This window comes from Spea bombifrons, chromosome 7 (assembly GCF_027358695.1).
Source record: "Spea bombifrons isolate aSpeBom1 chromosome 7, aSpeBom1.2.pri, whole genome shotgun sequence".
Taxonomy (NCBI): Eukaryota; Metazoa; Chordata; class Amphibia; order Anura; family Pelobatidae; genus Spea; species Spea bombifrons.
The window spans coordinates 3,625,634-3,648,939 of record NC_071093.1 but is presented as its reverse complement, the minus strand read 5'-3'; the positions used below and the strand labels follow the sequence as shown (position 1 = coordinate 3,648,939).

General features: G+C 42.8%; 2 protein-coding genes across 3 annotated transcripts in view; both read left to right on the top strand.

Moving 5' to 3' along the window:
* The window catches only part of GMPPA (GDP-mannose pyrophosphorylase A), a 63,350-nt gene that overhangs the window by 3,624 nt on the left and 36,420 nt on the right, over nucleotides 1–23,306 (top strand). The window lies entirely within an intron of this gene.
* SPEG (striated muscle enriched protein kinase) overlaps nucleotides 1–23,306 on the top strand; it is a 69,879-nt gene that overhangs the window by 20,092 nt on the left and 26,481 nt on the right. Inside the window, exons 2-9 of one of the 2 annotated variants that reach the window (XM_053472145.1) lie at nucleotides 5,979–6,068; nucleotides 8,301–8,436; nucleotides 9,141–10,504; nucleotides 11,426–11,569; nucleotides 11,756–11,938; nucleotides 15,464–15,648; nucleotides 15,861–15,949; nucleotides 16,189–16,364. In XM_053472145.1, the coding sequence (XP_053328120.1) occupies nucleotides 5,979–6,068; nucleotides 8,301–8,436; nucleotides 9,141–10,504; nucleotides 11,426–11,569; nucleotides 11,756–11,938; nucleotides 15,464–15,648; nucleotides 15,861–15,949; nucleotides 16,189–16,364 (2,367 nt within the window). Of the gene's footprint in view, nucleotides 1–5,978; nucleotides 6,069–8,300; nucleotides 8,614–9,140; nucleotides 10,505–11,425; nucleotides 11,570–11,755; nucleotides 11,939–15,463; nucleotides 15,649–15,860; nucleotides 15,950–16,188; nucleotides 16,365–23,306 lie in introns of both variants that reach the window. The other variant, XM_053472144.1, reaches the window with a different exon arrangement.

The window sequence follows — 23,306 nt, the reverse complement described above, 5'->3', positions numbered from 1 at the left end:
GCTGCTCCTTCCACTGTCTTATATAAAATAACTCTGGAGACCTTTACAGACAGTGACAGGGTCAGTGGCCGTCGCCATGGTGACGGAACCAGAATTCTCACTGTGATCATTATTAATTGATGCCGTGTAAATCACCCATTGGGATGTATGGGGAATCGTCTCACAGCCCGGGGGGGGGGCAACGCAGGGATCACCGCCGGAATTACCTGCCCCCCCAGGTCTTTAATCTCTCCTCTCTCCTCCTTAGAAATCGGGACACTCCCGGAGGGTCTTCGGACGCTTCACTCATGGTGCGTTGCTATATCATCACTCTTTTGACCCGTAATCTCACGTCTTCCCGTATCATCCATCCATTTTTTTCTTGATTTTTATTTATTTATTTTTTTGCAGATTGTGAATTTTTTTTTCAATTTATTTTTATGACATTCATTTTTTTTTCCCACTGGCTATCCAGCAATATGACATCATCAGACTACATCTATATTTGATGCTCTTTAAGTTCCTTGGTCAATGAACAGCTGAGCGAGCGCTCTTTTATCCATACGTAGCCGTTTTAGGAGTCTGAGAGGTAAATAATGGATTGCATTTCCTTCTGGCACACGAACAGTTAAGTGAAGTCTGTTTAGCCCATATTTAAAGAACAATTAACCATCAACACTTAATAAATTTTAATTATCGATCGATTCCGATATCCATACGTGCCAAAAATGAGTAACTTGCTGCTTAGCGGTAACATCTTAGCAGTTACTGGTAGTTTATACAATCTACGATGTAATGACCCCGTCAGATTAATTAAGAGCACAAAGTAAGCAGAATTAAAAACACAAAGGAAACAGAATATCCCGTGAAGCCATGAAAGACAAGCATAGGCCAAAACGTGGGCAAAAGGGGCATAATTGGACAGAACCTAGGGACTGTTTCTGAAAATTTGGGATAGTTCTCATGTATGCGCAGGCATCTGGTCATTTACGTATCACAAAACGTTGCATTTTCAGCCATGATTTCATTCGGAAGAATTCATTATATGGAGTTACGTCCGTTTGGGAAGACCAACCATGTTTCTTTCCATGCGTTTCTGCTGGTAGAGGGCATTAGAAAGCGTTTCTGTCCCCCACACATTCCGGAAGGCGATGCGTTTTATTAATACTACAGCAGTCGGTGGCTTTGTGGTTATCCACTTCGGGCATATATTAACAGGATGGATATGTAATAAAGAGGTCGTTTGGCTGGCCCTGTATAATGTATAGATTAAAAATACATTTTTAAATTTTTTTTTACCCCATGTAGTTTTTGCCCCATAATATAACCAGGCAGCTGCATATCAGTGATTTGTAGGAGTTATCTGATCCTTGATCTACTAGACAAACACCCCGATTATCATACTGCATGTGGGAGACAATAGAATGGCTCAGTCTTAATCACCTAGCCGGACTCTTTGATTAATGAAAGTCTATGGAGAACGGACTTCATTAGCATCGCCATAAAGCATCAGCTCAGTGTGGTGTTTGAGCCGGGAAAGTCACCCAAATTGTCACATGACTGACAGCAATGGCGGCCTCCGGGTCTGCAGATAAAAGGAGTTTATTGGAACAAAATCATACATTAAATGTTACTTTATTTCTTATATAAACAAAGACAGAAAGCCCGGAGAGGAGCTTTTCTCATAATCTAAATATGTTTCATGGGCCGGGATCTATTTCCATATTTTCTGAGCTTTAATTAAAATATTTCTATAATATATGGGAAGTTCGTTGGCCGGATCCCACCTCCAATCTGAATTTATTTTCCATAATGAATCTTCTTCTGGCAGTAACATTAAAAAAATTAAAAAACAAAATCCTTAATATTGGCATCCAAAATAAGACCGCAAATCGCCATGGCAACATGTGCCTCGCTAAAGACGCCAAATGTATCTTTTTCCACAACCTGCGAACCTTGGAAGACAAAATGGTTCTGAGGCGTTTTCTACAAATTCTCTTTTGATTATTTCACGCATTTTTAATTTTAGCCACCAATTTTTCTGATATAAAATATACATTGTGATTGATCACCGAGTAACCCTTTGAGTACCAGAGCGGCTTTTAAATGCTGCTCACCAACCAAACCCCCCCCCCCGACACTAAGAAAATCAATGACTGTTTATTTTAACCTTTTTAGAAAATATAATAATAATAATAATAAAAATAATATAGTAAAGATGTAAAGATTTGGCATCACTTGCATTTTTTTTACCCCAGTCTCAGGGTGAAGGGGTAGATTCTTGGGGTCACGCTGTCTGGAGCTACAATTTGAAGCTTTTCCAACCAGTATGTTAGAGTTGATATCCCTGCTTGAATACAGGTGACTCAGTTAAGTGAATCGTTAAATAATGACAAGTCAAGGTTTCCATAACGCATTTGGCTAATCACTACATAGAATCTTCACAATGGGCTATTTAGGGGTTAATATTTCAAGAATCTCACGGTCCGCTCATTCAGAAAGTTCCCAGGCATGGCCATTAGGTGACCGTTGGCCTTAAAGTGCCAATAAAAATAATTAAAAATAATAATAAACTAATAATAATAATAAAATAAATAATCTCTTAATTATAATAATAGTAACAATAATAATCTCTTAATAATAATGATAATATTTGCTTAATATTGATAATACTACTACTAATAATAATGATAATAAAAATAATAATAACTATTATTATTATTATTGTATAGATCAACTTATTTTGTCAGTGACCCTCTGTGACATCGACATGACGCTTTGTGAATCACTACAGTGTAGAATGTTTAGTTTGTATATGATGTCCTGATGATGTCATAACATTTGTTTCTTGAATTATTGCTTATTCGTTATAATGCAGCGATCATCTCTATTAATTCTATCGTTGCCGTCAGCATTTTCAGATGACGGTGTCTATAGCCCCCACGCTGTGAATACTACGGGCAGACAGAGGGAAATGACATCCCTCGTCCTGCGCGGTTTTAGGGCGACAAGGTGACCGCTGCAGCTGAAGTGGAATATCTTGTCTCGGCTCAGACTTATTTAGCAGAGGTTCTTATTATCTGAAGCACCTAAGTCTCAAACACAGGGCGCCGCGCACTTGCTATTGTCATGGATACACTAAGCCTTTCTCCATATGAGAGTGGCAGACAATTCTAGAAGGTTCTGTAAAAAAAAAACACAAAAAAAACATAAGACCGGATTATGCTTGAATAATAAAAAGCGCATTTTCAAGATGCTAAAATTAACAGTTTTGTAACCAAATGTAGAAAAAGAAACATAATTCCTGGTGCGATTAGACATCCGACCCCTTCCCAGAAATAATTCTTTAATTATGTTACATTTTATTTCTTTCATAATTCTTGCAGGAATATTTGTCACAAAATTAGGCACAGAAACCGTAAAAATAATATTTAATGTTGCGGTGTTTTTTTTTATATCATTAAAACATCAGAGGAAAGAATAAAAAGTTAAAGTCTTTTTGTTAAACGTTTTAGAGGGCGAAAGTAATGTCTTTGCCTTTAGTGGAACAGCACCTTTAAAAGTGAAACGTTTCCAATGTATGAATAGTCATGGGGTCAGTTTATTGGCCTGTTTGTTAAAACTTAACTCTTTACCTCCCGCTAGACTACAGCTACTATCACTCTCTGCCAGCCCAGAAAGCTTCCGGTTCTTTAAATAGAGCAAAGATATAAAAAAATGGCTTTAATCAATTGTACGGATCAAAAAAAAACCTTTTTCTGCCTCTTATAGCTATTTAAACCAGAGGAGTAGGCAAAGCATTATACACCACCCAGGTTATACATTATACACCACCCTGGTTATACATTATACAGGGCCAGCCAAGCGCTTCTTACAGCAGTGATCACTGGGGTCGGACCTGCATGATGTAAAATGAAGTCAAGGAGCTGAAACACAACTCTCCTGTGAACTCTCCCTTTAGTGAATAGACCGTTATCTCCGCCCGCACATGCCTGTCTCTTTTCTAGGGTCTCCTTGATAATGTCATAGAGCGTAGTATTTGTAAAATGCAGCTCTGCTTTTATTAGTGACCTCCAGGAATTAAAAGCAAGAATATCCATCGTATGACATCATAACCATTCCAATCTCCAGCGGACCAACAGCCGATGTCACTCAGCGCCCCCTGGTGGCTAAAACTAGCAGCGCCAGAGTCCTACTAACAGAAATGTCTGAGAGCTGATGTTTGGGGGTCTTGTGCCTTGTGTGTGTTGTATTCCTTGTGCCTTTACTAACAGTTTGTGATATCTCTCTCTCTCTCGCTGCCCCTATGGAAGCGAAGTATTCCGCTCCTGCAGGAAACACAGCTACGGTAGGAACACCACCGCTTTACACTAACACCCGTCCGTGGAACTCGTCGCCCGCGTTGTTTTTGTTTGGGACGTGATTTTGTTACATTGTGAATCATAATATTTACAGAGGACCCGTCACCTGACCTTTAAATGAATTGGCATCGGCATTGGTGACCATTTAGTGAATAACTAAATATTCACCGCTGTTCCTATAAATGATATACGTTTATTAATAAATGAGGTCATGCGCAATAGATAACTGGTTCTTCAGTGTTTTCAACAGGTATGAATTCATAGAATTATGTAGATTTTTTATTTTATTAATTTTTGTCACCATTAAACGTATTTTAGTTCCAAAATGTCTATATCTGTTATAACTATTAACAAAATAAATTTGAAGGACTGAGAAGAAGTGACAGGAAGTAAAATGTGTTTTATGTATAAATGTTTATATATATATATATATTTATTTATTTATTTATTTATTGGAACCTTTTATATTTTAATATTAAAAAAAGGTCTTAATGATCGAAGCCATCTTCTCAGAGGTGACAGTTCTTCTTTTAACTCATTTCTTCGGTTTCAACGGTTAATTAAACTTCATGGTTTTCGCCAATCCGGAGCTCTCTGTTACTGAATTATAACTCTCATGTTCCCAAGCCGGTTTATGGCTGACCAAGCATTGTGGGAGTTGTAGTTCACCAACAGCTTATTACGATCTTGAACTCCTGATGTGAAGAATGGCAGATAAATGGGTAATCTGGGCTCGTTACTAATGGATTCTACGAAATATCTCTAGCCAAGTCACTTAGCTGTTAGCCGCCCTGGAGATCATCGGTGAATCAATACATTTCTAGAGGTCTATGGATTTCTCCCTGTCTGCCAAAAAATACAAAGACATTGTTACAATTTTTTCTCAAAGTATTCCACTTTAATTTAATAAAAAATCTAAAATAAAATCATTCCTAATCAGAATCCTTCCATCGTGGAAGGGTCCTTAATTACCCCAAATTTCAGTATATGGAGATATACAGTGAGCAGCGGGAGTCTCAGGTGACTTGCGGCTACCTAGTAGGTACCTGGCGAAGCCAGTCCTGATTTTGTTTTAGGTTTGGTAAAGAGAAATATTGGTTTTTTTATTGATTGCATTTGCCATGGCAACCTTGACTGTTGCCGTGGAACGTGAGTGTTTGTAAATGTCACTGCAGGAGGTCGGTGTGGCTTTCATCCAGCGGAAAGATTTACAGAAATATGGATTTTTATGAAAATACAATATATACAGAGCTGTGTTCCCGTTAACCCTTTCAGTGTTCTACCCTTAGTACGAAAAGGTTTAAAGATTTTTTAAGGATAAATGCGCCCTATATATATATAAAAAAAGTCACAAGGGAATAACCCTACAAATAATGAATTCACCAAAAATATATTTGAGATCTAATGTAAGGTTTTACTTTACTGTGGTAGATAAGTGGAAAGGCCTCCCAGCAGAAGAGGTAGAGGCTAATACAGTGAGGGGATTAAACATGCATGGGATAGACATACGGCTCCTGAAGACCAAAAACTGATTATGGTTTGAGTCTGTAACGCACAAAACTTAAATAAATCTCTGGGTTTCAAAGTGAATCCTAAAATGACTTCATTCCCATATGAATTAAATGGCATTTCTTACAGACTCTGAGCCAGGAGAAGAAGATGCTGGGGGTCCCCAATTACAGCGTACAATCCGTGCACCAAACAACACGCCCCTCGGGACCCCTTCAGGTATGAAGCTTAGAAACAAATATTTAGGGAAATCATGATCCGTGTATTTCTATAACTGCGTGTTTTTGAAACATACATTGATAACGATGTACTATTAGCACAGATACAAAGTATGATTAAATCACCCGCTCAAAGTCTTCTCCCAATATCTCTCTCCCCATTTTTATTCTGCATTAGCATCATTTGCACAAATTCTAAAAATAAAGGAAGCGACTTATAAAGTGGAAGAATATTCTAAAATTGTAAAATTTGCTGTTATTATGTTTGTGATGTCATTTTCTGCGTATACTGTGGCTTCGCCTCCTTTTAATGCCCGATGTCTGGTTTACATTTTCTTTTTTTGTAATTTTGCATGAAATTAAATGATTATTATATTTCATTTAGCGCCACCTGGTGGACATCTTGGTTTTGTCTTTTGCTCCATAGTTCTGTTCCATTGATCTGTTGATTATTTTTAGTATTTCAAGTCAATTATCTTTTTTAACTGAACATTTTCTTCCTGCACCCAGCGCTCTGTTTAGTGATAACATAGAAACATAGAATCTCCCAGCAGATCGGCCCCATTCGACCGCGTCTAGTTTGCCCATTTCTCCTGCTATAAACACTCAATCGTTGGTCTGACTGCATGTTTACATTCCCTCACTGCATTAGCCTCTACCACTTATGCTGGGAGGCTGGTCCATTTATCTACCACCCTCTCAATAAAGAAAAAAGCTTCCTTTTAATACATCTAAGCCTCATCCTTAAAATAAACTTCCCATGTTTTAAAAGTATTTAAATGTTTCTATCACCCCCCCCCCCTTCTTTTCTCCAAACTATACATATTGAGATCTCTTAGTCTTTCCTGGAGAGAGGACATTGAAGAAATCTCGCATTACGCGACCAGCTCCCTGGGCTTACGCCGAATGTCCATCTCATCTTTAGTGAATAATGAATAAACCCCAGGCCAAGTTAACCTGAAGGGGGCGCCGTGCTGCTTGGATGGCGCCTCGAGCCTCCCTGCCGCTCTGGCAGCTGTTATTTCTTCGATGCGTTTGGCAGCCAGCGAGCTCCAGTGAGCAGACGGCGTGCGGTTATTGAGAGTAGCAGGTGTAATGTAAATGTGTTTAAAAGCAAGATACTATGAAGCAGGGAGTGTGTAAAATGTGACAGACGACGCTCGGCGTTGGGATTTGTAACTAAAAATGGCCCCACAACCTCGTCACTACGAACATACGGTGCCAAGCGTACTATGTTGCCATTGCAGCTCTCACGGGGGTCCGAAGCTGAGCGCTACGACGTGGCTCTTGCAGTGAAAGTGGGCAGGTAGCCCCACCCACTTCCAGTATTAGCCATGCCCCTATCCACCTCTGACCACACCCCTGAACACAGTTGTCCCAGTTTGGAGACTTGTTGGGGGTATATACAGTGCCGTGAAAGTGTATTTGCCCCCTTCACATTCTTTTATTTATTTATTTATTTTTGCATATTTGTCACATTTAAATGTTTTAGATCATCCAACTAATTTTAATATTGGACTGAGATATCCCGGGTAACACAAAATGCAGTTTTTTAAATGATGATTTCATGTATAGAAGGTAAAAAGCTCTCCAACCCTACCTGCCCCTGTGTGAAAAAAGTAATTGCCCCCTTAGTGACTGAATTAACCAATTGAATTAACCAAATTTAATTGATAATCGGGTTTAAAAGGGATCAAAGAGTAGCAAATGATACAGCATTCTAAACAGAAATCCAAGAACAAATGAGAAACAAAGTCATTGACATCTATTATTAATAATATATTATTATCTTTTAGTGTATTATTTCTTTTACTTTTATTATTTATTATTATTATTATTATTATTATTATATTTTATGTATATAGCACCAACAATTTCTGGAGCACTTCTCACACTCCATAGATTTAAAGTGGTAGATAAATTGAACAGTCTCCCAGTGGAAATGGTAGAGGGTAATACAGTGAGGGTATTAAACATGCATGGGATAGACTTACGGCTCCTGAATCTAAGACGAGACCAACGACTGATTAAGGTTTGAGTCTTTACAGTAGGAAAAACGGGCGACTCGATGGGGGCCGAATGGGGCCAATCTGATAGAACAACTATTTGAAACTATTTTATTTTGGATTCTGTAAAGTGTTACATTGTAACTTATTTATATTCTCGGCTAGAACTCGTCTGTCTGATTTGTAGGTTTGGGAAACTCAATGAATGACTTTGTCTTCTCTCCTAGGGGACTCGGACACTCTGCTGGCCAGCTCCCTACATACCACTCCCAGCACTCTGACCGGACTTTCTCAGACCGACGAACTCTCTGATTGGTCAGGCAGCCAGCAGACGGTAGTAGAAAGGGATGCAAGGAACGCAAGGCAAGGCGCTACTCAGGGGGGAGTGGCTCGCCATCTAGGGGTGGAGCCTCTCATCCCTGCATCCAGCAACGAGTTGCCTGGCAGTGTCTGGGGGTCAGAGGTCAGCCTTTCAGGGTTCAGCGACCTCTATAGCAGCGCCTTCAGCCTTTACCGGGGCAGATCTTGTGCCATCCGGGTGTAAGTAACCCAAATTAGCCGGAGTGCTCTCCGGGACGGCATCGTCATCCGCAACCCGAGGATCATCCCCCCCCCGGCATTTTCTTTTGGGTTCTTCATTTTCCATTTTATTCCAAATCAATGAAAATATTTTTGTTTCCAGCTGGAGGATCGACCATTCATAGCGTTCTTCATCCGTGGCTGTGTTTATGATCTTGTGATATGATTCTATCCGCTCTACGAGATTAACAGCCAACACACTAAGTTTGGTCCTTTCCAGCTGCCATTTTTGTTTTCTCCGGCTGTTTTAAGTTCTCCCACATTATTCATTTTTTTTAATTTATTTTTGATTTTTAGGCTGACCCCTTGCTCTCAAGTTTGCTCTGATTCCTGCTTGCCGTGATTGCATGTCACCCCATCACAAATTAACGCCTCCATCCTTTCTTGCCGTTTTTAGTTAACCCGGTTTTCTTGTTGCTTTAACCCATAATGTGTTGTTGGTGTTGCCTCCCCCAGGAACTGTACTTACCCTCTGCTTTTGCTTGCAGTTTTTTGCCAGAGGGAGGGCTGCGTAGGGGCAGTATCAACGGCGCCATCCCAGACTCACCAAGACCTCATTTGAATCCTAAGCCTCCTATCCTACCTCCACCTTCTCCACGGCTCAGCCAGCGCCCAGCTCCCATCTCTGGGTCTACCGGCCGTGGGCCTTCAACTCCACTGACACCCCGAAAGAAAGCCGTGATGCCTTCCCAGTACCAGGATACAGTGGCAGAAGAGTTTGAAGAGAAAGTTAAGAGGCCAAAGTCATCTGCCGGGTCTCAAGTCAGTGGTCAAGATTCCCGGCCTGTTACTCCAGTAAGTGAGTCATCAGGACGAGTCTCCATTCTGCGGGCGTCTCCTAAACTGGTCCGTTCAGGTTCCAAAATCTTTGAAAGATTACGGTGTCTCGAAGAGAGGAGGAAAAGCCTGGATCAGACAGACAGCCCCTTCCCTGTCCAGTCTTGGTTACCTCTGCGGAAGACGCGGTCCTTTGATCAACCTGGAGCTGAAGGCTTGGCTGGTAGCCTGGCTTCATCCAGTGAAGAGCTAAGGGATGATCTGAGAGATGGCGTGAGATCAGAAGTGGCAGGATACACCCTGAGATGTCCATCTTTAAGACACAAAACAGCTTCACTTGATGATAGAGGAGCCTTCTCGGGACGCCTAAGTGATATTGAGACCCGATTCTCGCAAGAGTTGACTCGAATCAAGAGGACTGTTTCCCAACAACAGTTGATTCGGTCTTCGCAGGATCTGACCCATAGATCGCCATCCCCTCAGAGATCAGCATCTACCCAGCCTGTTGTAAAAGACTCTTCTCCAACACAAGTGTTTCCAGAAACAAAACCTCTCATGGTGGAGGAGAAGAAGCCAGCAACTGTCGTCACCACCCGAATGCCACATGTCCGAAGCTGTGCCGTGGTCAACCAAGTATCGGGAGTCAAAACCCCAGAGAAACCATCAAACGGCTCTGCTGTCCACGAGGAAATAATAAAACAATCAGAAATCCGGTTCACGTCACAAAGGCCACCTACAGAAAGAATTGTCACTCCCAAACCAGTAACTCCAAAAGTACCTCTTCAGAAAGAAAGTAAGACAGACTCTTATTTAAGGAAGGTCCCGGAGTCTTCAAGAGAGCCCCTGCCGACCAGCACGCATGCCCCCCAGTCCATGGAAATAGCTCAGAGAGGGGTTGGCCATGAAAAGAGAACTTTGGGGGGTGAGACGAAATTCCTCCCATGGGCTGCTCCTCCGGGGGGCAATGACAAAAGTCAAGCACCGCACGAAAAGGGCGAGGGACAGACCAAGAAGCACAAAAACAACAAAAGCAAAGGAAAGAGTCGTCGGAACAGACCTATGTCCCCAGAACTAGGTACGTTCTTACCGGGGGGGTTAATAAGTGACAGTGGACTCACATGAGCTTTCAAGAATTAAGACATCACTTCTTCAGATGTAAAGTGAGAAGGGACCTCTGAGGTCTCGAAATCTTATGTGACTACACCTTACTCTAGAATGTTGGCCTATGGACTATATTGTCTACGATCTACATAACGGGACCCGGTTTTGTATAATGCCAGGCATCATATCCGAATAGAAAGGTTCTGAATAACATGGAATTGTGAATATGTCTCGTTAGCTTTAACAGTTAAATCCACGTTTAGCCTGGTTTCTTGCACCTGCTTCCCTTTTTTGCCAGCGTAATCTTGAGATAATCTTGTGATCGTTTGTCCGCTCGGTGAATTTGACTCAAGTCCCCTCTACATGACTTGGTTATCCGTGTATTTCCTTGCAAAAGCCGGGGGGGTTGTGTTACAAAGCAAAAGCCAGTTTCGCCGCGTCTCGGATTTAGGAGTCATAGTCGTGAATCCATGTCTTCTATGTCCTCTTTCACACACAAGCCGCCTCTCATGCTGTCTCTCTCTACTATCTGTCTCTTCTTATCTTCTTTCTTCTGTTTCTCCTTCTCAGATGCCAAATTCCATCTCGCACATTCTCCTGTTTCCTTATCCTCTCTGCCGTGTTCTTTTATCTCCCCTTCATTCTTCTCGGCGCTAACCCCCTTCCTCCATAACGTATCCCTTTACTTGGAACTATTTTTAATGTTTCCTCGGCGGACTTTCCCTTCATTTTCTCATTTTTTCACCTTCCATTTTTTTTTCTTCGCTATATTTATTTACCGTATATTCGAATGTAATTACAGTCCCTCTTTCTTGATTTTCTTATCAGTTTGGGTATCCAGACAAAAAAAAAGACCTTTTTCTCTCTTCTGATCCATTTGTTTCCACCGTTCCAGAATCGTCGGATGATTCCTACATCTCGGCCGGGGAAGATCCACTGGAGGCTCCTGTGTTTGAGATCCCTCTACAAAGTGCGTTGGTTAACGCCGGCTCGGAGGTGCTGCTAAAATGTGTTATATCTGCGAATCCCACCCCAGAAGGTGAGAACTAAGCTTCATCTCCACCATCATGTACTCTCCCTGCTAGAGCGGAACGTTTGTCTGGATGGAACACTTTATATTATAAAGGAGAGCGCAGTAATAAAGTATCTGTTCGGTCAATGTTAGCGTCAGTGTTGCTCATTTAGAGCGCCGCTAATGGTTTTTTGGTCTCACCCGTTCGCCCAGTGATATGGAGGAAAGATCGCATCCTACTGAAGAACAGTCCAACCCACCAGATCCGTACCGAGGGAGAAAGACACACATTGCTGATCCGGTGGGCGCTGCCTTCTGATTCCGGTATATATACGGTGACCGCTCGCAATGAGGTGGGAGAAGCCAGCAGCTGTGGAGCCCTGACCGTCAAACCAGGTGAGCTGACGCGAAATGGGGCTGATAGACTAGGGCGATTATTTTGGTAAAGGGTCTTTATTGGTTGATGATTAGATTTGGTTAATAGGGGTGAACTAATATTTGCATGAATTTATCTCAGGACCAGGACATTTGCAAAAGGCAGTTAGAATTATAATGCACATCATTTGCAGGAGGATATTGAAAAGAGCCAAATGATACCTCGTCTTCCGGCCAGAAAAAAAACTTCTGAAGGGGCAAAAAGAATAACAGAATAGGGGCACAGAAAAAGCCCAATCTACTTCATTCATTTAAGGTGGCAGGCTGGACTGGCACATTGGGCAAATGCCCGGTGGGCCGGTGACCGCTAACCCCAGCTCCGCGCACTCGCCCAATCTGCCGCTCCCTGCTTTGAATAAAATCGTAGTGTGCGTCCACGCATGTACAGCAAGGTTCTGGTACATGGCGAGGATGTATAACTCCTTAGGTGCCCATCAAAGCCATCCTCCAATCTGATCAAAGGAGCACTATGGACCTCATTTTCTTGTTAAATGCATATTGGGGTATAGTTGGCATTTGCCTGCATGGAAATCAGTCCAGACATTATTTAGTTAATGGATTTAGAAAATAAGATGTTTTTTTTCATTTAGCCCCTCCCAGAGCTGCCTCTACTGAAAGCAGGAAGCATTTGTCTGTACACTTCCTGCACACGCTCAGTAGCGCTCCCATTCTTGTCTATGAGAACTGAGTTCCCATCCAAATGCAGTAAATAGCTACCATTATAATATTATAATAAATATAATTACAACACAATTACAATTCTAACAAAATATTGTTTTATTTAGTATCGTTCACAATATTAATATGAAGGAGTGACCCAAACAATTGGGGTTTGCGAGGAAGAAGATGGTTTCATTGGGAGCGGTAGGGAATGGCTGCGTTTAGGTGACATGAGCCGATGGTCTTTATGGGTGCCTCGGCCGCACCGCACCTTGATGACTTCGTCCCTCGTTCTCGTATGGATTCTGTATATTTGGATGCTTTGGTAAAGCAGCAGTTAAGGAAACCCGAGCCCGTTCCGCCGCTGTGAATAGTATTTATTGTGATCAGCTGGAAGTCCTAAAGGGCAAAGCCGGTTTTGTCTTATGAGTGGAGGCGTCTGAGGGATGAGGTTGTGGCTCCTGGCTGCTGCCCCGTTCCCTGTTGTATTGCCCCCCCCCCGGTGCCCTGATCTCGCTGTTTCCTCCTGTCCTCTGTCTTCGCTTTCTCTCGCTGGTGAGTGCAGTGGGTACGTGGGAGGGAGCCAGAAGGGTGAGAGTCTAAATACAGTAACAGATTATACTGGAGGTGACCTCGTCATAACTGCTCTCTCCACCCTTCTCCCTTCCCTCTCCACACTTTTTACTTTTTATGAGCATCTTTCCCTTGCTTAATTTTCCGCTCTCGTCCCTTGACGCTCTCTCTTGGCACCCCCTCTCCACCCCCCCCTCTCCCCCCCTCACTTGCACCCTTTTTTTTTGGTAACTTCCCCTCGTTCTTGGTTTACTCGAGGGTCTCTTTCTTTCTAGAGTATTGAGAATGTATCTGGGGGTCTTCGGTGGGAAGCGGTGAGTTGCTCTGTCTGTCTTTCCGTCCTGTAACGTTTTTTTCAGCGTGTCTCTGCGAGACTCCGGCCGAGGCTTAGGCACGGTCTTTTTTTGGTAGTTGGGACAGTTGCCAGCACTTTGTATGTAGAGAGGAGGGTGACGGAGGGGGGGGGGCAGGCGCTGGCAGGGGGCCCCTTTAGGCATCAGCAAAAGTTGGACTATCTTCCATGCGCTTTGGCCAACGTGACATAAAGGCTGTGATGTAATAGATGGATTAATAATGAAGAGGAGCGGGATTATTTCTAGCAGATGATGTAAGTGATGCATACATTCTGTACATCGTTACCGTTTTACGTTCAGTTTGTTTGGTTTGTTGCGGGGAAATCGATTGCTTTTATATCTTTTCCAGTACATGAGCCGTCGTGATGATCGATATCGCTGTAATTTAATGAATGCCGCATCGTCTTCTTACACCATAGGTGCCTTGTGTCTGTACGTGATGTGTTTAACGGTCACGCGCGCTTCTCTGTTAATATTAAAGGCTTTTTAATGTTCCGGATCTCCTGTCTGCGGATATCCCAGGTAGTTTTCTAGATCTGTTAGAAATCAATCAGAAGCAAACGAACGTTTCAGGAATTTAAATACGACGCGTTAGAATCCGCGGAGGGGATTTAGCAGGCGAGGCGAGTCGGGGAGAATATTCTATTTGCTACATTGTGTCTCCCGTCCTTCGCTCGGTTATCACTGTAGAGTAAATCGGGAGCCACAGAGGCTTCTCTAACAGAGCCACCTGATTTATCTGCAGGCGTATTCACTAACCGGAGAGAGTTTGCAGGTGAGCTCAGCATTTGACTCTGTAGCCTTTCTTGCCCCAACCTCAGGGTGAAGGGGCAGATTCTCAGGGGTCACACAGTCTGAGTTGGCTCTTTCCTATTCTACCCCCTGCTGTGTTCATATATAAGACTCACAGTTGGTGCTTTTGCTCCCAGTGTGTTATGGCTGATATCCCTGCTTGAATGCAGGTGACTCAATTAAGTGTGTCTTTAAATAATGACAAGTCAAGGTCTCCATGAGGACCATGATTGGAGCCATTTGGGTAACACATTTGTCGAGTCACTACAAAGAATCTTCACCATGGGCTATTAAAGGGTTAATATTTCAAGAGGCTCAGGATCCGCTTATTTAGACAGGTCCGATGTATGTTCATAGTACAGTGCCAGTTTAAAGAAGGCACCTTCTCAGATGACCGTTCCTTACCAAAAAAGTTGCATCTATATAGCACGCATTGTTGAATTTTCTTACCCCCTCTGTCGGAAGGTCATTCCGTGCATTAACTCCTTTTCTTTAATATATAATGTCCCAGTGTTGCTCTAATCCCTTTCTATATTCAAACATCTTTGTCACGTCTCGCCTCCTTTTGAGTCCTTCCAGATGCGTAACATGTATCATTGTAACCGAGACCCGTACTTTACATGACTATCTATTTTAAGAGTGAGACAGACCGGCCCCCCTTCTTATTTTGTTGCCAGTAGTAACGGGGGGGGGGGGGTCGGGGGGGGGGGAATGCAGTATCTGATACTGTATCTCTGTAAAGCTCCTGTTTTTATTTCTTTAAAAATGATAAAATACTCCATATGGGGAAGAAAAAAACAAAAACAAAACATCAATCTTTTAAAGTCTGAAAATGGGAGTGTCTGGCTGTACATTAAAAAAATGATTATTTGCAGAAGAATTGTCCCATTGACTTGACAATTATAGAAAAAAAATATCCTAAAAGCTACAAAGCGTACAGATAGATAACCACTAGTTATTTTACTAATTGGTTTTATTTTTTATTTTTTTTTAATTATTATTTAATTTTTAAAAATTTATTTTTAATTTATTTTTTCATTTATTATTTTTATTATTTTTTTTAATAACCAAAATAACATCCCGGCCTCCAACTTTTCTGATTGTGCAGCACCTGCCAAAGAATCGCCGGCTCGCCGCGGGACTCCTCGTGAGGTCGTGAGTCCGATAACTTCTGACGATGAGTATTTGAGCCCCCAAGAAGATCTAAGCGAACCAGCAACCCCCCAGCACAAGATGATGGGCAAAGCACCCCTTCAGCACACCGTGACCTTCAAAGCACCCCCTTCGTTCAAGGTCGGCCATTGAGAAGCTGTACATAGCTGCATATTCTTTGAGATGGGAATTTACAGAGTTATAGGGTTAAAGGCCCCGGTCCATAACGTTGTGTGGGTTTGGGTGTAATTACTCCCCAGCGAGCCCCCTTTTTCTTGTCTTTAAATATAAAAGGCCCGTGTTCTCTCGTACGTCGGCGGACGCTGAATTCTTGGCTATGTTAATGGTTGCAGGTGGCTCTCTCTGACAAATTGGTATTGGAGGGACAGGAGGTGACGCTCGGTGTCCAGGTCCTCGGAGAACCTAAACCCATCATCAACTGGTAAGTGCCCGCTCACAGCCTACATGTCCATATTTGCCGGCATTACGAATCCACGGCGAGGGCACCAGCCCATTGTCGCTGACTAAATGACATCACTAGCATTTCTCAGTGGTCTCGGGCACTTTCCATGCGCGATAAAGCTCCCGCTCCTTTCATTAAGCACATGGAACAGGGAATAGATATTTTTTTACCTTTTTTTTCTCATATTGTGTTATTTTCGCACACGAAATCCTCTGCAGGCTGAAAAACCGGCAGCAGATAAAAGCTGGTGGACGGTACCGGATAACGGAGCGAGACGGGGGGCATTTCTCGCTCCACATCGCGGCGGCCGAGAAGCGAGATTCTGGGTTCTACACCTGCAAAGCAATAAACGAGTACGGAACGAAGCAATGCGAATCCAAGCTGGAAGTGCGAGGTAAGTCATGTGATACGTGCGAACGAAGTGTTAATTCCATATAGCACAGCGTGATGGGTCAGAGCACCGCGCAAAAGGGTTACTGCTACTTAAAGAAGAAAAATCCATTCAAAATTTGTGTTGAAATCCAGGTTTCCGAGCTCCTCGTGTTGTATTTTTCTCCTTTCCGTGTTTTCCCATTCCTTCTTTTGATTACAGTCGTTGGTTTGCGTGGATATGTATAAAAGAGATCTCGGTGCAAAGTTGGAGTTGTCACCATAGCAACTAATGGAATTTTCCAATCTGCATTCCCTTCACTGCTTTTGGTGATAAGGCCGCCATTTCAAGCTTTGCACCAGAAGACCTTTTATGCAGAATGATAACTCTGTAAATGTCCTTACATCCAACGTGAAGGCCCTTTTCTTATTTCTCTTTGGAATCGGCTGCTTTACGTCACCGGCTTATCAGTTACCTGGATCTGTTGTAACTTTCTTTCCAGTTGGTTTTTTTTCCACATTCTTCCTCAATCACCCATACTGTGTTTACTGTAAAACATACATTATTGGGCCTAAGACATTGAGTGGTCAGGGTTAATGGTTACCTCAGCTGAGCAGATCCAAGTCCAGACGGTTCCCTCACATGCTAGCACCCAGCACATTCACTCATCTGTGAGTTGTTTGTGAGGGCATGCGAGTTCCTGTGAGTATAACTTAAATATAGTCATGTTAATGGCGCACCTGACAGGGTCAAAATCACTTATGATGAGATTCTTGGAGTTTCCTGATTATGTCAGTGTTTTTATTTTTTATGGTTTACATAGAAACATAGAATCTGTTGGCAGATGGGCCCCATTCGGCCCCCGTCTAGTCGCCCGTTTCTCCTGCTGTAAAGACTCAAACCTTAATCAGTCGTTGGTCTCGTCTTAGATTCAGGAGCCGTATGTCTATCCCATGCATGTTTAATCCCCTCACTGTATTACCCTCTACCACTTCTGCTGGGAGGCAGGTTTCTGTTTTACGACAAAGTCATATTTTTTAAAATACTACAATTTAGTACCATATTCCACTCAAAAAAAGATCTTTAAATGATCAATTCCAAAGTTTTGCGTCTCGGAGTTATTGGCAATGTTCCCGGATCTATTTTGGCAATGTTCCCGGATCTATTGATGATGTTTATTGTATTCGTAACCTAGAGAGCTCCTCTCTTCTCGTGGCTCTTGAATAATGGATACAGTGCTGCGTTCCGTCGCTCTCTCCTCTTCACGTGATTTTTTTCTGCATGTCGCCTTAAGCTGGTTCCTTCCTGGTTCGCGCATGGCACCGGCCGCCGCTGCATGTGTGCCGGGCACACGATACGTTTGGATACACTCGTCCAGCACTTTAGATGCTCCGCGTACCCCGGCTGAAACTTGACTCACCGCGCTGCAGCTTATTCCATGTTTCCTGTAACAGAGAAAGCGTTCCTTATCGCTGCAGAATGAGAGGCGCGCATGACCTTAAGTCTGGTATCAGAACATAAGCCAAAGGCATCTGGATCCTTGCGAATGTCTTGAGAAAATTGCCATGCAGCAGGCCGATGAATGCCGGGGTCTTTATTTGAACATATTTCATTTGGTCCAACACAAAACCCAAAATGTTTTTTTTTTGTTTTTTTTTAATAAATCCATTATTTGGGTAAATTTTGATGGAATGTTTTGAACCTCATTGCTTTCCTGGACACCCATAGCCCACCTGGACAGCCAGAACTTTCAACATTAAGGTGGAGATTTCTCAACGTGATTTTATATTTTAAAAAACCGCATTTGCTCGTTTTGTACGGAATGCTTTTATCTTATTTCTGGGAGGAAATCACTATTAATGGATTTTATTGTAACTAAATTTGATACAATGTATCTCCTGGCCCCATTCAAATATATCTCTGTCCGTTTCCCTTTAAATCTCCCTTTAAACATACGCAACAATCACATTTCTAAACTTGGCAATCAATTGCCAATCAATCACTAAATAATTGTGTATGTGCCATCCCTCTGGCATTGAGAGGGTTAAAATTCCTAGCGTTGGCGTGCCGTATGCCTTCGTCACTATCCCCTATTCCCTTAGCTTTTCCTCGGATAATATCATTATCTCCCGCCATCCTACGCTAAGGATTGTGAGAGTTGTAGTCCACCCGTTTCTGGCTGGCCGCCCAGGTGGGTAGGTGCCCGGGGACACGTGTCCTATTATCACTGTAACTTGAATTAACGATTGCAATTTCTCCTCCCTCTCATGTAATAATCACTGTTTATTAACCCCAATTTTGAATTGCGCACGTGAAATGGATTTTTTTATGTTTGCGCCTGTTGTGTTATTTCTGCTTATGCATGTGTTGCTCGGCGCTGTGCAATGTTTTACTGATGATATTTCTATGCTATGTGCGCACACAAACAAAATGTATGGAACTTAAACTGTATGTGAATACGCTTTCATTGTGTACACTGGATATGTCAGCCTTCCCTAAAAAAAAATACAATATATATATATTTATAGAAAAAAATAATAAGTTTGAATCAGGGTGGGGGAAGCAGATTCCTGTTGCACACGCTCAAAGCAGCAAAGCTTATGTAAGATTTCTCAGGAAGTGGAGTGTGCAGAGGTAAATGTCTTCCCCCAGCTAGCTGCAAACAAAAACAGCAGGATATTCTAAAGTAAATGAATATCTTCGCATCCTATCGAATCTACAATAAGGGGAATCCATGTTTAAATATCAGCGTTCCCAAATAATTAGTAAGATGCACAAAAATTCCGGCGTTACCCCTTGGCGCCATTTATAATTAAGACATAATCTGATATGAATGTAAAGTCTGAATAATGGGAATAATTTCATCTATAAGTCATGCGCATGGAATCATGGGAAATACGGCCCCTCGGCTGATTATAAATGGTGTGTTTTGATAAGATTAAGCTTCCTGAAGGCTGACATCTCTTGTGTTCCCACTTTGGCTTTGCTGATCCCCCCGTCGCGTATGTTCCCGGTGCTGCGAATGGCTGTCTCGCACGCTGACTGCACTTTCTATCTGTATGCAGGGGGAGTCAGATAATCTCCTGTCACTAACAAACTAACACAGGAGCCGCCACGCTGTCCCAGAAAACAGAGCAAGAGGAGAGAGAACAGCCCTGGCCAATCTGAAAAGGGGGGAGACGCGGAGGAGCGGGAGAGACCCCCTCCTGCAAATAGGATGGAACAGGAACAAAAAACATGGGGGGCGCTTCACGTGTCAATGAGAGCGGCTCCGAGAGAGCTAACGGACTGCACTACACTACCGCCATAATTCTCTCCTTCCGCGTTACTGCTTCACGCACCACACCGTCCATCAGCATTCACCCCAATACCCCAGTTCAGGGAACCTCTATGAATCAGTGTTAGGGCCCCTCTTCCGCCAAGAAAATACCCGATGATAAGCAGTCCTGGTTTTCCATCACAAGTCCTGCTAGATTTACCAGGACATCACGGGAATTGTATGTTGGCAAACATTGGGCAATAACCCCGGGGCTGTGTGCGTGTATGGCATGCGGGTCCGAGGGGAATGGAGAGAAGATACAGGGGAGAGGAAGCGCAAGGAGAACGCGCAGCTCCATTCCTGGATAGGTATGGTTCGAGAGGTAAAAGGGGGTAAAAAGGGTTGTTTTCTTGGTTGACTTCACCAATTGAGAACCTCATTTGCATATGGGGCTGTGCGCCCCAGAACCAAGAAATATAAAACCTCTTTTCTGATCCATACGTATGCCAACACGATGATAACAACACGCTATTACTTCACACGGATACGCCGTGAAACGGAGGGATTCCCCTTACGATGTGAAACGGCATCGTTTTTAATCTCTTGGCTACTATTTACGAATACGCGCGGCTCACTATTCATAGACCCTGGGCCATTTTTTTCCCCTTTTATAAGTCCATCCCCGCAGTAAATACGTTCCCCAAAGTTCCAATTAGTGGTACAAGGAGCCACTGATATCTCTAATGCACCAGCACCTCTAGGACCGCTATCTCAAAATAAAAATAATAATAATAAAAAAAAAACAACGCTAAAAATACTACACTTTCAGGGAGCTTTATTTAGCGATAAATCAGAATTTATGTTGTTGGGCTGAACTCCCATTACCCTCAGCCGGATGCCATGCTCTAAATACACACAAGCACACCCAGTTTGGCCTGTGAGCCCCGCACCCGTCTATGTGCAATGGTTAAAAAAATGTAAAATAGAGGAATATTTAAAAAAAAAAGCTCTTTTTCCCAGACACGTTGGGTACGAAGCGCGTGGGCATTTAAAGCAGCATTGCAGACTTTAGGGGGTTAACTGAAATATTGACCTCTTTTTTGTAACTTTTGGGGGAAATCAGCAGTTTGGAGAGAGTTTTTTGGAGACTGGTCCCAACCTACAATAAATGTAGGAGAATTCTCCAAGAGTCCTGTCTAATTCACAGAGACCAAGAATAGACAGCTGCCTGACATCATACCTCCCAACTGTCCCGATTTTGCCACTCTATGCCACCGAAAAGTAAGGCAGAAAGATTCGAGATCCCGCCGTCCTGATTTCATTCTCCGCTGTCTGGGTTTAAATGACCTAAAGTCTACCTCCCAAGGTCCCGATTCACCGCCGGGGGGGTAGAAGTCAGGGGGGTATTTAATATCCCTCCATACCGGGGGTCCCCAAAGTTGCGGTTTGGTCCTTAATTGTCGGGAGTGGTTGGGGGTTCCGCAGCGTTAGTTGGATCAGAGTATTTTATGTGAATGTGGCTCTGTGTGTGCTGTCAGTGTACTCCTCTGATGTATGTATTAGGTGTTAGATGATGCGATGTATGTCAGCGTAGGGCAGGTCGCGCATGATTTGTGTGAATTTAGCATGTATTCGGTAGGATCCAGCCGTGTGTCGGTGTTGTGATGTACTGAGGCGCGATCAGATGCGTGAGTATTAGATGGGAGCCGCCACGGGGCCCCGAAGTCTGTCTGTATCTGTCGAGACTGGTAGGAATTGCCGGTTTGTGGTTATTTTAGTTTAGAATCCAGGTATTTGTGATTTAGGTGTGAAAAATAAATGCAATCAACAAGAATAATCATTTTGTTGCCATGGTGATTGCACCAGTATTGCCAACTAGGACCGAAATTGCCCTTCATGCATAACCCCCCTTTTTTTTTTGCTGTTGGCGTGAATTAGACATGGCTCTTGCGAGACATAACGAGGCTTTAATGAAGATTTAACCCTTAAAAATCCCCGAAGCGAGCGTCACGTTACCGCGTTAGTTCAACAATTAAAAGTAGACAACGTGACATCATGGCAGGAACATACGCAACCACATGATGCGTACACTGTACTTTGTGTGTGTTTAGAAGTAAAATAATGAAATTATTAACTTTTTGGCCAAAAGGGGACCTTCACAATACGATAATACTATTTGTGACGCTATGTATAAAGAACACTATGTCTGCTGGATAATCGCACGGGGAGAACACGCCATATTGGCGAGTGGTCTCGGTTTGCAACGCTGCGTTAAATTTCCCGTAAAAAACGAAGGCGAGGGAACTAACGGTGCGGGAAAAATATTTTTTCTTCAAATCGGTCAAATTGGAGCAAATCAACAAAAGATCTTTGGATTCCCAGTAGAACGTTGGCTCGCTCAACCCACCAAGAGCCGACCTCATCAATGCAAGACAGATCTATGCATCCTTACGGCGAGGAGTCGCTATTAACATATTTTATAGATTATCATAAAATGGGTCAAGCAGGGAACAGATTTCTCCTTTGTTTCTACAATTTTTTTTTTTACCGACTACATTAGAACAGAGACCCTCGTAACCTGATTGAGGTCGGGGGGGGTACGATTTATTTGGTGTGTTTCTCTGCTTAATTTGCGCCCCTTTTGTTCAGGTCACAATAGAACAGACTTTGTTTAAAATAACTATTTTTTGTAGTCCCAATAAAATCTTCTTTTTGAACAGACGTGTGTGTTTTTTTTTGTCCCCCCCTTGGGTATTTTGCACCGTTACTGGAGTCACCGTGCCGTCGGCTCGAATATTTTGATGTGTTTATTTTTTTACGCTGTGTATCGTTTCCTAGTTGTGACGGCCTACCGTTTATTTGTTGTGGACTGTGACATCATCATATTGCCGGAATCATGTCATGATGTCATCAGATTTAGTTATTGTCCGTTAAACTCATAGAATAGGTCATTTAGTCCAGAATATTCCTTGTGATCCTTTCGCTTGGCAGGATAAATCGATTCCGTTTGTTTGTTATACTTAAAGGGTCGGTCGGTGAAGTCATTGACTTATTATAAACTTGGCCGGTGTCGGAGTCGGAGACTCGAATGTCCTCATCAAAGACACAGCTATAATGAACGAAGGTCTTTAGATCCAAGTTGGTCCATTCCATACCTCACTTGACATTGGGGTTCTCTGTATATTTGCTTCCTTTTGGAATCTGTGGGGTTCCGTTGGACTCAACAGCTTTCAATAAAGCATTATGAAGGCCAACCCTACTGGGCTTCTCTTAGAAGAAGAGCTAAGATGAGCCGGTATAATGCATAGTGGAGCTGGTGAGTTCTAAAGCCAACCATTGTGAACGTTCCTACTTTTGTAGATAAACCCATTAAACCCCGTTCCCTGCTTTTACCGTTATTGTTGACCGTTGAATGACGTTACTGTTCCATCAAAGTCGTAATAGTCCACGTTTTCATTTCACGAGCAAATATACAGTCCTACGGCTTATCGACATACTTTGCAGGCTATCTGTGGTCCATCATTATATTTTCAGTGAATTTAAGTGAATTTCTTGACAAATGATGAGTACAGCTTACTGGTCGCCATAACCTACCAGTGCCGGTAATGGTTAAGGAGGGTAGAACAGGTTCGCCAATTCCACTCAGATCATAGGAACATACTTTGGGTTTAGATCTGGGGATTCCAGTCTTTGGTAATGCCACGAGT